At 44.4% G+C, this 16,294-nt stretch overlaps 1 protein-coding gene across 2 annotated transcripts in view; it reads left to right on the forward strand.

The window, feature by feature from the left end:
* The window catches only part of SPATS2 (spermatogenesis associated serine rich 2), a 132,074-nt gene extending 123,310 nt beyond the window's left edge, over window positions 1-8,764 (forward strand). For both annotated transcript variants that reach the window (XM_082635164.1, XM_082635163.1), the window contains exons 10-13: window positions 2,046-2,155; window positions 5,095-5,197; window positions 6,374-6,588; window positions 7,537-8,764. In XM_082635164.1, coding sequence (XP_082491290.1) covers window positions 2,046-2,155; window positions 5,095-5,197; window positions 6,374-6,588; window positions 7,537-7,848 — 740 coding nt within the window. In that variant the 3' untranslated portion in view covers window positions 7,849-8,764. The remainder of the gene's footprint in view (window positions 1-2,045; window positions 2,156-5,094; window positions 5,198-6,373; window positions 6,589-7,536) is intronic.
* The last annotated feature ends 7,530 nt before the right edge of the window (window positions 8,765-16,294 follow it).

The following is a 16,294-nucleotide window of genomic DNA, read 5'->3' on the forward strand; positions in this document are numbered from 1 at the left end:
TTTTTTTCATTTCATAAACGAAGAAACAAGTTCCTTGGAAAAATGTGACTTGTCCAAGGTCATATAATTAGGCCCTCTGAGTTATATGATATGTGTAGAAGTCTTTACTTGACACATCTTGAGATCTGTAATTTTATCTTAGAATCCTAGAATGCTGGAGCTGAGAGAAAGTGAATTTGATACAAATGGCAAATAGGTTTTATCTTGAGAGCCAGACCAACAGATCATTTGTATTTGTTGGGCCTTTGTATTGAGAAACTTTTGTATGCATGTTCCTAACATTGGGAAAGTGTGCCCTTATCGATTAACCTGACATGGGTATAAGCAGCCCATGGGTGGCATATATGTGGCAAATTGGACTAAGTAAACTTGCTAAAGACATTCAGCTCTACACCTGATGTAGCTCTTTAAAAATCCTATTTTTTTCTAACGTAAATTTGGCTAGTTTCTCAGTAGGTTACAGGATTCTGTGTATAAATTAGGAATTGAGTTTGACTGCATGCCACAGAATGGCCTAAAGAAATGTGAGTTTCTTTTTCGCTCATGAAATGAAAGGTCCAGAGGTAAGCAGTCCAGGGCTGTAGGGCATCTCCAAAATGATACGAGGGACCCAGGCTTCTCTATCCTTCTCCCCAGCCATCCTTACATTGTGCTTATGGTCAAAATATACATCCTACGGCTCCAGTCAGGGAAGGACAAAATGTTACATGCAGGCTAAAACTCCTTTAGAGAGCTTTCTAGTAAGCCTCGCCTCTGAATTCTGCTTAGATCTCAACAGCCAGACTATACCACATGATACATTTATGTGTAGCAAAGCTAGGAAATGTAGCTTTTTTTACCTAAGCACATTGGTACCCAACAACATTTAGACTTCTGATAGAGGAGAATGGATATTCAGTCACTAACAGTCTTTGCTACAGTCCACCCCTCAGCTACCCCGCAGTCCTCTTTTTGCCAAAATGAGAACACACTCACCTGCTGCTTGATGGCAACACCTCCACAGTCTCCTCTAGTTCACGTATTCAGCTGAAAGTCCAGGACTTCTGGGTAGCTTCAGATCTTCCAACAGCTCTGGTTATGGTATATTGTGGTCTGGCATCCCATAAACTGAAAGAAACATTATTACATAGATAGGGAGAGAAGAGGATAATTATAGTAAAAATTCCCACTTGGACATGCAATGATCAAAGCTTACTGGACTGGAATAGTAGAGTCCCTGCCCCAGTGGTAGAGAAAGTTCCTTGGTTCATTTGGCAGCCCCTAGATCTGCTTCCTGAGAGGATTTCTTTTGCCCTTTGTCCTCTGTAACCCCTGGCTTTCTACCCTGAGAGAATTTTTATTGTCTGTCATTCTTCATGGCCATACCTGAGTTACACATCTGGGAGCAAGCCAGAGAAGATGCTTCTTGAAAGGCTGTAAATAATCTAATGTCCATCATTAGGGAACTTGGTAAATAATTGTTGTATATCCACATAGTAGAATACTAGGTGGCTATTAAACAGAGTGAGGGGAATCCAATGTACTAATAAGGAATGAACTTCAAGACATAGTAAGTAAAAATAGCTAAGGTAAAGGAGGGACCATTGTGAGGGGAAAAAAGAGAGAAAGAGATTGTATATGCAGAGAGTATAATGGAAAAGTATACATAACAAATTGTTACCAGTGGTTTCCTCTGGAAGTCAGAAATAGGAGGGACCTTTTTATTTTTCATTTTATACCCATTTATTCTAGATGTATTCTTTACCTTGTGCATATTTTTGTTTTAATTTATATGCGTCTTGATAAAATTTTTTTAAGTGGGAAGAGGAGAAAGAGAAATGACAAGTGATGTATGAGTCTTTATGATTCATAAAAAGCATTTACCATGTAAACTGCCTTCAGAGTCCCTCAAGAAGGTGGAAACTGGACCTTTGGTATTTTCACTTTCTGGATGGGTAGGCAGCTAAGCCTTTGGCTGTCCAAGTACATACTGCAAGGCCTATACTTCTAGTTCTTCTTTGTCCTATTTAACAGACCATAAGAGTCATACTCCCTTTCCTCTACAGTGGAAATTTTGCTCAGCCGTCAGAAGAAAGCCGAACTTCTAAAGAAGATGACTGATGTGGCTGTTCGGATGTCAGAGGAGCAGTTGGTTGAGCTCAGAGCTGATATCAAGGTAGAACTTCCTTCTCCTTTCTGCCTTTCTTCTTACCCTCGGGGACTAAAGTAGCAAATCTCCGTAATTCATGGCTGTATCTAATATATTTAACTCATGCTCTCCTCTTCCGAAACCTCGCCCTTTTCCTGGCCCTTTCCCTTTCTCTGTAAATGGTACTGTCATCTATCCAGTGTCCAAGCTGGAAACCTTAGGGAATTTCTCCTTTTCCCACAGTTCAGTCTATCAGCAGACCCTGTCCCTTTGACCTTCTGCAAAATCTCAGATCTGACCTTTTCTCTTTGTCTCTACCACCACCATCATGATCAAGCTACAGTGATCTCTTGCTTGGACTTTGTGGTAGCCTCTTAACTGACTCCACTCCTCCTCTTTGCCACTGCCCTGACCTCCCCACCCCTTCATATCCATCCCTCGCATTACAGAACCTACTTCAAACTTCCCGTTGCTTTCAGGATAGGCTATAATGCTTAACGGCCTGTAGGGCTCTGTATGGTCTGGCCCTACTGCCGTGCTTTGCACAGCACTCCCTTGTCCCCTCTGCTCCATCCGTACTCGCTCTTCTTTCCACAGGCGTACCCTGTTCCCTCCTGTGAGGGCTGCTGCACATACTTTTCCATCTGTCCAGAACATTCTTTTCCCTCCCCCTGCCACTCCCAGCACACACCTCACTCCTGACCTCATCCTTCCTGACTTTCCTGACGTGTCCCCCCTGTTTGTGCCTTCCTAGCACACTCATAATTGTATGTGCATTTGATTAATCTGTCTTTCCCACCCGATAGTGAACTTTACAGTGACAGGAACTGCTGTGTCTCCAGTGCCCTGGCACAATGCCTTGGCACATAGTAGGTGTTCAGTAGATAGTTAAATAGTTGGTTGGCCAATTCTGATTTTATAAGAGAAAAATGAGCAATTTGAGGTGTTGATTATATTGTAAACTGTTTATAAAGATTACTTGGATTCAACACTCAGATGTTTTAAATTCTTATATAAAGAACAGTGTTTCGGGCTTCCCTGGTGGCGCAGTGGTTGAGAGTCCGCCTGCCGATGCAGGGGACACGGGTTCGTACCCCGGTCCGGGAGGATCCCACGTGCTGCAGAGCGGCTGGGCCCGTGAGCCATGGCCGCTGAGCCTGCGCGTCCGGAGCCTGTGCTCCGCCACAGGAGAGGCCACAACAGTGAGAGGCCCACATACTGCAAAAAAAAAAACAAAAAACTGTTTCTGAGACTAAGATGGGAACCTGAGAGAGGTTGGGTTATTCATGGGTAGCTGTGGACACTAACATTCTAATTAATTGTTTCTAAACCATGAACTGTATGGCCTTCTCTACTCCTGTGCCCTAACTCTGCTCTTTCTGAAAGTGTGAGATTTATTGCCATATTTAAGAGGAATACATGCTGGGGAGGCTATATAACAGCCTTTGTAAAATAAAAGCATAGATGGAAGATCATCTGAGACCTTGCAGGCATCCCTGTTACCATCCTGACCCAGTCTTTCACATAAACCTATGTCGTGTTATTATTCTCTCACTCCTTCCCCTTAGGCTATATTGGGGAGAAATAGTGAAACCAACAATGCAAGTTTTAAATTACCATTTTCTGATTAACTAAGACTATATTGCTAGATTTTATAGAAAGTCTTCCTCGCACTGATGCCAGTCAGTCTCATTCAACTATCTGGGAGAAGCCAGAAACCCCTTTGGAGTTAGATAAGAATTCTGGCTCTCACAGGCTTCATCTGTTCCCCTTCCCACGTGGTTGAAGAGCTGCTAGAAATATTTCTGCAGGCTGACTAAGGATCTGTTTCTCTCCACGTTTTCAGTGTACTGAAGTGGGTGCTGTGCAATTTAAATGTCTTATTTCCAGATCATTTTATTTCCGTCATTCCTGTTATGTCTTTGGCTCAGGAAACCCTAGAATGTGTTTCAGAATTAATCTCAGACTGATATTACATGTCTGAAGGCTTTGTTATAGAGATTCATGTGCTTTCCTAAGCCACAGTATACTCTGAAGCTTTAGGACTTCAAGTCCCAGAGGTAATTTTTATTTCTCCTGTCCCGTTTATTGCTTCTAGGTGCATCCCGAGGATTCTGATGCACTTGATTCTACCCCTTGAAAATCCAAAGTGGAATTAGGCCACCCCCAGTTAGAGGACTGCTCTGAGTTCAGTTCTTCTAAATTATATCTAGGCCTTTAACTTTTCTTTCTTACTCTCTTGTACATCTGAAAAAATGGTGCCGGACTACCTTAGAAATTGTTTATTGAAATAGACCCCCAGAAGCACTTTATTCCTGACATGTTTCTAGCCCCACTATTTCTATAGTATAGTTAGTTTTTGACCCAAGGGGATGGTTACTTCTCAGCTCAGTCTGCTTAAAAGGATTAAATTACTTGCAGCACAAACTCTTCTCATTTGCAAAGCTGACTTTTCACTTGAATGATTTGCCATCTCAAGAAATTGTTCCTATTACAAGGACTAACAAATCCTACTTTATAAAGCGGTGAAGTGGGTTTACTAAGGAAGTTTATATTAGAGAACACCAACTCATCTATTTAAATTAAGGAATCATTGTTGTAACTTACGAGCATTTCTGCTGCCTCTGCCTGTGTATAAAATGGAACGATGTGGAGAGTAGCTAACAGTGGAGAGAAAGGTGGTCCTCCATCATGAGTTCCTTCTTTCTCCAGAGTTTCTCTTGATTTACACTTAATGACCATTAACATTTCATAAAGCTCCCAAATGGACTTATCTTTGGGCCCTTAAGGAAAATGACTGAAATTTGTCAATCACATTGGTAATATGATGGCCATGTATGTAGTGAACTTTGAAGCACAAAAAGAAAACAATTGAAAGTAATTGTTTCGTCTGTTTATATAGCAAGCTATAAATCCCACATATATTGTTTGTCTCACCTGGAGGCTTTTCTTTGTCTTTTCTCCAGCACTTTGTTAGTGAACGTAAATATGATGAGGATCTGGGACGAGTGGCCCGATTCACCTGTGATGTAGAGACCCTAAAGAAGAACATAGATTCATTTGGACAAGGTGAGGTGCTGAGAAATTCAGGGCACCAGAGATGGTGATAAGAAGACCACCCTCTACTAACTAGAAACTGAAGTGCCGATTGGCTTCTCCCCTGATTCTTCCTCAGTCCCTCTTGGGTTTTGGTTTGTTTGCTTGTGTTTATGAAAAGGAACTCTGAGATACTTAATAAGCCAGTGGACACAGATGCTTTGAGCTCTGAGGATAGGCTCCCTAAATTTGCGGTCATATTTTCTCATCATTTCCCGCTGAGCTGAGAGGTGTTTGGTATATAGTATAAAGAGCATGTGGCCCTGGAGTCAGACCAAGTTTGAATCCTTGCCTCTGCACTCTACATTGGGCCGCTCATTTTACTCCTCGGTGGAGATAACAATACCTGCTTTGCCTAGCGCATAGTAGGTGTGTGTGGAGGCGGGGCACAGAGGTGCCTGTGTGGTGAGAGCCTGTAGCGACACATCAGCCAAACCCAGACCCCGAGCTTGGTTCCTACGTTCTTTCTGTCTCGGTGTGAAAGTGAAATAAATGTTGGACCTAGGGCAGTGATTGGGAGCTCAACATTAGCCCAGGCTTAAAGCCAAGGAAAAAAATCTAGGGAGTACTTTTAGACCATTGAATTCTGACAAAACTTGAATTGAAAATATTAGTATTTTTCAGCTAGATTGATATTTTGAATTTGGAGTTATTTTTGCAGAAAGAGCCTTGGGAAGATAGATACTTGTTGTAAAGACTAGTTCTGTTCATATGTAACTCATCTTGCCTCATTCAAATTTTTAAAAAAGAATTTGGCTTTTTATTTAACTTTTTCTTTCTTTTTGAAGTCTGTACTTTAGAATGTTCCTTGCATAGGAAAATGAACATATGGCCCATACTATTGTTCCTAGGCTTAGTCAGCCACTGGAGCCAAAGCCAGGAGTTTAGGTGGTAGGAAACGCCAAGAAGTCATTAGTTGGTGGGGGGATGGGCCACTTACCAAGCGGTGGAGATGTGGCAGAAGTGGAGGAAGAGGACAGAAGGGAGATTTTCCTTCCCGTTTACCTATTTATAAGCTTATCTTTACAAATACTCAGATAGACAGTTCTTTATCCTAAATTGCTCATTGTGAGATGGAGAAATAGGGAAAACGTTACCCATCATGCTCTTCTATCATCTGACCACATATTGCTCATATTTCTGTCTCAGTGTCCCATCCAAAGAACAGCTATTCAACCAGATCTCGATGTAGCTCGGTTACATCTGTGTCTTTGAGTAGCCCGTGTGATGCCTCTGCTGCTTCCTCTTCCACCTGTGCCTCTGCTCCCAGCCTTACAAGTGCTAACAAGAAAAACTCGGCACCAGGGGACACTCATGCAACCACAGCAAACTCCAGTGGCCGGCCCTACCAGCCTCATCGAGAGGTAAACTAGCTTCCACACTGAGCAACTTACGAAGAAATGCTGCCAGGCTGTCACAGCTTAAACACTGACAGCTCAGTACATTACCTTCCTCTCTTTATGCCCATTCCACACCTATTTTGAATCCCTCCAGCCTCAGTTATTTCCAGAGAAAGCATTTGGTATGTATGTTCCAAATCACCAGCCAGTTTAGATTTCCTGTCGCCAAGACTGCTGACTTTCTGATGTTGGCAGTGATCCTAGCTTTGTAGGTAGTAGTATATTGCCTGGTAATTGGTCACACTGGGAGTCATGTACCCATCATGAGGTAGAAAAGCACCACTAGAAAGTTGAAGCATAATCCATAGTTTCTTGTCCTTGGTTTGAAGGAGGTACATAAGAGCAGTCCAAGGCAGTGCTGTCAGTAATTCTTCAGACTGGTATTACATTGGAATTGGGGGACAAAAATAAAATCCTGTGCCATAAGCTTTCTGGGTTGTAATGTGAAAGATGTGTTAAATGTCACAGCAGCGTGACTTAATCTGTGGTTCATGATATATAGCAGAGTAGATCATAGTGATGTTTATTTTATTATTCCAGATGTTCCTTATCTTTACAAATGGCTTTCGATCTACAAAATTCAGACACGTGATAAGATACTTGCCCAACTGAGGGCTTGTAACAACCTCAGAGGATACTCTTTCTTCCTTTTCTGCCCAGCTAAAGAAAAGCTCTTCAGTGGAGAAGAGCTTAGGGGTGAAAGGCAGGGGGTAAATAGTGAATGATTTATTAATTCTGATTAGTGTCTAGATTGGATTGGCTGATCAAACTCTGTGAGTTTTAAGAGAGAACTGAGTCCCAAGCCTGGGCTACCGCTATTAGGCTTTCAGAAGACTCCTAAATAAACTGAACTGGAACAAACGGGTGCCCTAATGCCACAGTGCTCTGAACAGTGTCTTCTTTTATCCTTAGGTGTTGCCGGGGAACAGACGAGGAGGACAAGGCTACAGGCCACAAGGCCCAAAGTCCAATGACCCCACGAACCAAGGGCGACATGACAGTGGGGGTCGTTACAGAAACAGCTCATGGTATTCATCTGGTTCCAGGTACCAGAGTGCTCCATCCCAGGCGCCAGGAAACACTACTGAACGGGGCCAGACTCACTCTGCAGGGACCAATGGAACTGGAGCCAGCATGGAGCCCAGCCCACCCAAGCCCTCATTCAAAAAGGGGCTCCCCCAGCGCAAACCCAGGACCTCTCAGCCTGAAGCCATGAACTCTTGAGGGAAATTCCAGCTGGCCTGTCTCTTCTATCCCACACAATTCAACTTGGTAACTGGACTTTAGGAAACTTGTAGTTAGATTTAATATCAAAAAGAAGTTTGCGCATTCACTTTTGATGCCATTCTAAATATTTTGGTTTCTTCTCTTCTCGTTTCCACTTTACCATTTTTTTTGGAAGGGAAGCTGTTTTTTCCTTTGACCTTTCCCAGTGATATGGATTGATTCTGACTGTTCATTTCCACCAGGAATCACCGACACCTATTGCCAGGTTTCCCAAGGGTAAGCAGTGTTCTTCCCAGTGCTCCAGGCCTTTCAGGGGCCTGAAGAGGCCTTCCTCAGCAACCCCTACTGCCCAGGCTTTCAGGAGGAGATGGATCAGGCAGCTGGTCTTGCTGCCTTTCCAGTCAAAGCAGAAGCCACACGTGCCAGTCAGGTTCCCTGTAAACAACAACATGACCAAGGGAGGCAATGAGGGGGTTGTGTACTGTCCTGGATTAGCCAGAGAAGGGGAAACTGAATTGGTGAAAAGGAAAGAACACTAGGAAACATTTGAGAATCTGCCTGTGCTTCCAGAACGTGCCTGAGATTGACACTCAGATCGGGGTTTCAGTCTCTTGCTTGGCACCGTAGCTTAACCTGCAGTTTCTTCCAAATGCCCAAGCCTTGTTTCCTATTACCTTAGACTGCAAACCAGTCTAGGGAAGTCTATGGGAAAGTAGCATTTAACTAAAGGAAAAAAAAGCGTTTCAGTGTTTGAAGATTTTTATTGTTGTTCTCCCTCTTTCCTGATTCCTATTCTGACCCTGAACCAAATTTATAGCAATATAATTAGTGTTAATCTAAGGTGTAAACCATCAAAAAATTGCCTCTGTCAATCTTTAGAGTTGAATAAATAAAAACAACTGCATAAACGGTCCCACGTTTGTTTCACAGCAGGAAGTGACTTCATTTCATTATCTCTTTTTCTGTGGGCCTCATGGGGTAGAAGTCACTCGAACAGCTTGTTCGGGGCTTATGAGGGCGTCCAATTCCTAAGTCATTTGTCCACTGCTTACCTTCAGAACCAAATTAAATGTAAAAGCCAGGATGAGCAGATGCAGCAGTTCCTCTTGGGAAAAGGTCTGTAGGAGAGGGAATGGTGACTTTCCGAAGGAGAGCCTCCCAGTTCAGAAAACCTACAGCTGCCAGCAGCTCACCCAGGCAACCAAAGGCTCTGTCCACACCCCTGTCTTCCACTGCCTGTCCCTTCACAGGAGGAGTGATTTAATAACAGCAGAGCTTTTTCTTCCCCAGCATTTGTTCTCCAAGGCTGAAGCCCAAGCTGCAAGTGGCAGTGGTGCAGAACTTAGCTGCCTCAGGGCTTCCCCTAGCTCTTTGGCTGAAGATGAGTTGCCAGGGTTCAGGTTGGTTGCACAGACTGAGAAAGAAAGAAAAAGAGTGTGTGTGTGTGTGTGTGTGTGTGTGTGTGTGTGTGTGTGTGTCTTTCAGTAAAGAAAACAATAGTCAAGGAGTACTAGGAAGCCATTTTCTAAGGGGCTGGCCACCTCATTTGGGGGAATTTATCCAACATCACCATCAGCCTGCTGTATCAGGAAAAAGCCCTGCTTTTCTGATTAATTGCTTACCTACACTTTATAGGAAATCCAGAGATTGAAGTGGCCTTGAAGGATTATGAGGTCTATGCCCATATCCAGGCAAGACTGTATTTAACCACCTAAACAGTTGGGAAACCACATGTTTGTCAAAACTGCCTTGAAGTTGAAGTTAAAATCTCCTTATAGAAAAATATTTGAAGACTTTTTTCTATGACCACAAAAAGTTTGAAAATTATGAAGTTTTTTTTTACACATTGTTTTTAATTACAAAAATAGCATTTAAAATATCAAATAATACAGAAATGTAAAAGGAAAAAGTTAGTTTTCCACTTTTCCATTCTGTTCCTCAGGGGTAATAACTGTTAATAATTTGGCATATATCCTTATAAACCTTTTCAAAGCATATATGTGCTTATACACATAGATATGTAGGCTTTTTTTTAATAAATTTATTTATTTTTGGCTGTGTTGGGTCTTCCTTGCAGTACGCAGGCTTCTCACTGTGGTGGCTTCTTTTGTTGTGCAGCACGGCCTCTAGGTGTGTGGGCTTCAGTAGTTGTGGCACGTGGGCTCAGTAGTTGTGGCTCGCGGGCTCTAGAGCGCAGGCTCGGTAGCTGTGGCGCACGGGCTTAGTTGCTCCGCAGCATGTGGGATCTTCCTGGACCAGGGCTCGAACCCGTGTCCCCTGCCTTGGCAGGCGGATTCCCAACCACTGCACCACCAGGGAAGCCTGATACATAGGCTTTTAATTTTTTGTTTTGTTTTTTACAAAAAATGGAGCATACTATATGCATTCTACAATCCTTTTTTTAGATATGTCTAAACCATAATTCATTTAGGATCTCATGTTGTAGATATTCTCCTAAATTTGACATTTGACTTTCTTCAGTGAAGAGAAGTGAGGTTTATCTTAAGTTTGAACTGTGCAGCTCATTCTTTGCTCCCCACAACAGCTCTTCCTTCCAAGAGGAGGGAGGCTCTGTACCCTGGGCAGTTCCTGCTGTGTGTTCAGAGACAACCTTCCTAACCATCATTTCTCCTTCCCTTTCCATTTCCTCTTAGAGATCAACGTCCTGTCCTTTCCCAGCCTAAGAGATAAGATTGAAACTTCAGGTTTACCTTTGTCAGTTATGTGCCACTTGAGAGAGAAAATTTAAATTAGCGTGGCCTCATTATGAACATCAAATATTCCATAGGCCCCTTATTTGTGGCAGTTTTTTAAATTCACTTTAAAAAAAAGTAATACAGGCTAATTTTTTTAAAGGTACAAAAGGATACATGATGTGAAAGTGAAAAATACTCCCCTACCTTGTCCCACTCCCTAGAAGAAATCACTGATAAGTTTCTTGTTTATCTTTTCACAAATTTTCTAAATCCAAACATGCAAATATGTTTTTTCTTTCTTTTACATAAATGGAAATCATATTATGCATATTCCTAAGCAACTTGCTTTTTTTAACTTGTCCTCACTTTTTATAACTAGTTTTTGTTTGGTTTGAAGAAAAATCAATATATGTAAATGGTTTAAAAAAAACAGTTGAAAAGGGTATATGATGAAAAATAAGCCTCCATCCCACTCTGGACTATTTATTCCCTCCCCAGAGGCAACCACTGTTAAGTTTCTTATTTATCCCTCCAGAGATTTTCTATATTTATATACATATATCAGAAAAATGTATGCTGCTTAGACCTCTTTCCATGTCAGTATACATAAATGTACCTTGTTCTTTCTATGGCTGCATAGTATCCAATTGTATAAATTTATCATAATCAGTTTTACCAGTCCCTACTGATGATTTTCAGTTTTTTGCTATTATAAGTATTGATGAAATGAGCTATTTCATCAATATAATACATACATCACTCATTACATGTGAGAGTGTACCTTTAGGATAAATTCCTAGGAGTGGAATTGTTGGATCATACAGTTATTGATAAAGTACTCTTAAAAGGTGCATGGATTCTCACCAACGGTGTTTGGGAGTGCTTTGTACAGTTGCTGAGCTGGAAGCTAAGGAGAGATAAAGATAACTAAAACACAGCCCTCTGTGGGGCTGATAAACTAGCTGGGGCAACTGACACATACAGATCAAAGAGTACAAGGTAATTCTATTGCATGAAAGAGCCTTGCTGTCTCCTGTGAGTATAATGGAGCAGCACTGCTCGCAGGGCCTGTACTTGAACTAGAACTATACCAGCGGTGATCAGGCATTTGCTCAGTGGTTTATAGACAGGGTGACATCGTATTTCAGAATCCCAAACCAGGGTACAGTCTTGTGAGTATGAATGTATGTATGGGGAACAACAGGATAAACTACTTTAGGTTGGGAGTGGCCTAGAAAAGCCAGGACACATGGTTATCAATCTGTGAACCTCTACTTTGGAGAAGGTCAGTAGAGTAATGGCTTGTTGCCCTTGGAAATCCTGCCATTCGACCTAACAAAATGAGGGTTTGTCTTGCCTGATCTACAGGGTTCATCCCACCTGGAGAGGATTATATGCATCCGGAATCACACGTAATAGAAGAAATGGGTATCCAAAATGGTACATGTTTGGAGGTCAGCAAATGATACAAGGAGCTGTTTTGTCACTATTTTAACCAGTTCAGAGTACCAGACCATAATGCTGGTAGCCAGAACATCATACTGTAAAGTCAGCCAAGCTGGACTTCTGGTGGCTTACCATCTGCGCACATTCTTTGCTTCAAACATTGAGGCACCTGCTGGGTGCCAGGCACTGTGCTGAGTTCTGAGGCAAAGATAAATGGTTCCAGCTCTTTCCTCAACCACTTTGCAGGTGAAGGAACTAGAGCTCTTAGAGCTCAGCAGTGTCTGGTGGCTGGGCAGTGTGGTAGAGTAGAAAGACCCTGGACTTTTGAGACCGATACTTGGATTTTAATTCTGGCTTCACAACTTGGTAGCTATGTGACCAACTAACCGTGGGCAAATAACGTAACATCTTTGAACCTCTTCTTGAACTGGGAAGTGGAGACTGGTAACTACTTCATGGAGTGGTAGGGTAGGTATCAAGCAGGTGCTGAGAACAGTACCCTGGTGTCCAAGCTAACCTGTGACTAGTTAAACGTTCACTCACCATAACTCCTTTACTTTTCTGTCTCTCGTGCCCTGTTAAAAAGTGCATGAAAGTCTTCCCTGATCTCCAGCCTTACAGACCTAATTAACCAAAAATAAAAATAAAACCAAAAATAACCAAAAAAAACCCCCCAGAAATTAACCAAAAATAAAAAAGTAATACTTCCGTCACCCTATTCCTTCTGCAGCTTTTCTCCTCTGAGTGCATATCCCCCCAGCATGGTGAGCTCTGTGCCCTCGTGTCCTGACAACTGTCAGGAAGCCACCCTCACCCCCGTTTCTGAGCTCTTTGGGTGGCACAGGCCAGATGCTGACGGCACCAACATGGGCAAACAGGGAGCAAGGCTGTGGCAGAGTCCGAGGAGAGCCAGGGAACATCATTTCCCTACAGGTGCTGAGGGAGTTTTGTTACTAGTCTGTGACTCCCTACCAAGGGGAACCGCTATCTGAAGATTTTTCTGGGTGAGGAAACTCACCCACCATCACCACCACCAGCAAAACTGTTCTCCAGCAACACCCCCCCCGCCCCTTCACAGCCGTCAAAACAGCAGGAACAAATACCACCCACTCTGATTCCCCAGGGAAAAGTCAGGTCTCCTTTTTATGTCTCTCTTCAACTTAACTCAGTTAAGCTATCTCTGTAACTAGATTTCAGACAAACCCGTTTTCTGGTGCTGCTAGAACACGCAGCTTGAGAGACCAAGAAGATTTCTCAGACTCACTCCCTTGCTGACTGCAGGCAGGACTGGTAAACTGGCCGTCCGGCAGGCGAGGCCCACAGTCAACTGCAGTGTATCCCCATGGCCTGAAGTCCTGTGGCTGTTCACAGTGGGCACTCATCAAAATGACCATATCGTCCCCCTTTTTTCTTTCTTTTTTTTTTTTTTTTTTTGGCGGTACGCGGGCCTCTCACTGTTGTGGTCTCTCCTGTTGCGGAGCACAGGCTCCGGACGCGCAGGCTCAGCGGCCATGGTTCACGGGCCTAGCCGCTCCGTGGCACGTGGGATCTTCCTGGACCGGGGCATGAACCCGTGTCCCTTGCATCAGCAGGCGGACTCTCAACCACTGCGCCACCAGGGAAGCCCCCGTCCCCTTTTAATAGGCTGTTTACCGAAGGATAGGACAAGGCACCCCAGCGTTGTGGCACGGTAGCAAACTGCTGTCAACCTAGTTAACTCCCAGTTCAGACCTCTTTCCTCCACTTAACTAGCCATGCGATATACAATAGCTTATCCAGGATTCCCTTTTAGAAAGTTTACTGTGGTTTCCTCACACTAGCTAGGATCCTCCACTAAAAGAAAAGGGATGGCCTAGAATGAGACAGCTGAGGGGCGGCCAAGTACTGGAGGCCTCAGAGTATTCCAAAATGTTGTGTTTGTTTTGGCGGGAATGGGGAACCTTCAGCGAGGCTTCGTGATGAGCTCATTTCTGTGGTCCCAGCACCCAGGGGCAGGACAAGTGCTCAGGGGGACTTTCAATAACAATCACAACCACTTACTAAGCTCATCTCACTCTCTCCACAATCCTCTGAGAAAGGATCATTTCACAAATGAAGGAACTAATGCTCTTCGAGATTAGCGCCCGTCCCCCATCCCTGCCCAAGGTCACTCAGTGGCAGAGCTAGAATTGAAACCTAGACTAGTTTGACTTGAAAGCCTGAGATTTCCCCACCACACCACACAGCCTGAGAAGGAGAGACGGAGCTGGGGACCTCCAGGAATGAGGCTGGAGAGAGGAGGAAGAGGAGAGGAGACGGGAGGGGCCCTGGACTCTGTTCCTCGACAGCCACCTGTTCTCACGGGCTGCACACAGCAACTGAGTCCACCTGCACTTGGGAGGGGGACTTTTTCCATCTTTTGTGTCTTGAGCGGTTTTTTCCTTTCTTTGCTCTTCCCTCCTCTCTCTCCTTGTTCCTTTTGTAGATAATACTCCCACAGGCCTCCCACGGCAGCTCCAAGACGCAGCCTCCTGAGTTTCTCCTTGTTGACAATGGCTCTGAGCTATCTCTGAACAGGGCTCCTCCTCAACCTTCCCTTCCCTGTGACTCCCCGCTGTGGCCAGTGAGTCAAGAACTGGGGAAAGGGGAGAGGAAGAGGAGATTATAGTGGGGAGCCCAGTGGTCCCTAACCTCCCCACACACCCCCTGCCATGCCCTGTTGTCTTCTCAACTCCCCCCGACCTCCACCTTACCGTCTCCTAAACGTGGGCCCCTGCCCCGCGGGCGTGCACGTGTGTGTGTGTGTGTGTGTGTGTGTGTGCGCGCGCGCGCGTATGCATGGGGAGTGGGTGTGGGGGTTGTGGGGTTGGAAGGAGGGGCAAGGAATTCACCATAAGCCAGGTCTGGCAGGAAGACCTGAGGGACTAGGTAAAGTGAAAGAGTGAAGTGGGTTGAGATCTAGACACTCATCTAGACAGAAAAGGCACCTTAAACCAGGCCAGGCCAAAGCAAAGGGTCAGTGGCTGCATCTCTACCCCATACACACTTTCACACAAATTCTTTGAAGGACAATGGGGGAAGGGGTTTAAAGCCCAAAACATTGCTGTTTCATTCTGTGATAAGAAGAATGATCATAACATTCAACAGACATCAGTATATTTTCTTCTCCCGGAAGTGGGGACCAGAGCACCAAAACAGTGACGCAGGCATTGTGCCTGGAGCTTCTGGAGGAGGCAGCGCATCTTAACCTCTCCGCCTCAGTGTTTCCACCTGTAAGTTGGCAATTATAACAGTGACTCCCTCACAGAGTTATGATAAAGATTAACCGGATAATCCAAGGAAAGCACTTAGCACAGTGCTTTGGCACCAAGTCGATCTCAGCTACGGTAATTCTTTGGGGCACCCCACGTATTCTGTCTACCGCCTGCTCACCCTGACCCAAAGCTTATGGTTTGGCTTGATGTTCAAAACCAGCACAGGCAGATGAGCTTGAAGACTGACAGTCCGAACACTTGGGATTCCACGGGAGGATCATCAGGATCTCATGCACAACCCCAGATGACCAGTCCTTGTGAGTGCCACACAGCTAGCCTGGGGTTGTTTCTGAGTCCTCACAGTGGGAGACAGCTATGCTGGAGTGAGGTAGACTCTGGACCTGGGGTTGGGAGTGTGTCAGGGTTGGAACCTTAGCCATTTACCACCTTGGTTACCTTGAGCAAGTCTCTCCTCTATCTCTGCCTCTGTTTACTCATTTGTGAGATGGAGAGTAAGTAGCATCTACTCTGCATATTTCACAGGGCTCCTATAAGATTCAAAATCAGATAATAATATTTACATGTTGCAAATGTCACACACTGTCCTAGAACCTTTAATCTTTTAATCCTCCTAACAACCCTCTGAGGTAGTTATTGTCCCCATTTCACAGAGGAGAAAATTGAGTCACACAAGGAAAATTACAACAGCAAGTGGCAGAACTATATTCGAACCTGGGTAAGTAGCCTGGCTCTCAAGTTGGGTGCTTTCCACCGTAGCCTCATCCTTTCTCTCAAAGTGAGCCGATTCCTAAACTGCCCCAGCTCCTCAGCAGTGTGCTTGAACATCGCCTGGAGGGGCAAAGATGAGCCGTTGGGGGAGGGGTTACTGTGCAGCCCTGGACCCATGCGAGAGGGTGGGAAGTCGGGGGTCGGAAGCAAGATCTGCAGCCTCCTTAGGGTCGTGCTTCCTGGGAGCGGGATTCCAGGATTCAGAGGACTGGGTGAGGGGGACGCTTCCTCTTCTTCCTGCCCAAGCACCAGCTCATTTTAATACAGGTGCCTGGGGCT

Source organism: Mesoplodon mirus (genome assembly GCF_964341445.2).
Source record: "Mesoplodon mirus genome assembly, chromosome: 11".
In the NCBI taxonomy this organism is placed as follows: Eukaryota; Metazoa; Chordata; class Mammalia; order Artiodactyla; family Ziphiidae; genus Mesoplodon; species Mesoplodon mirus.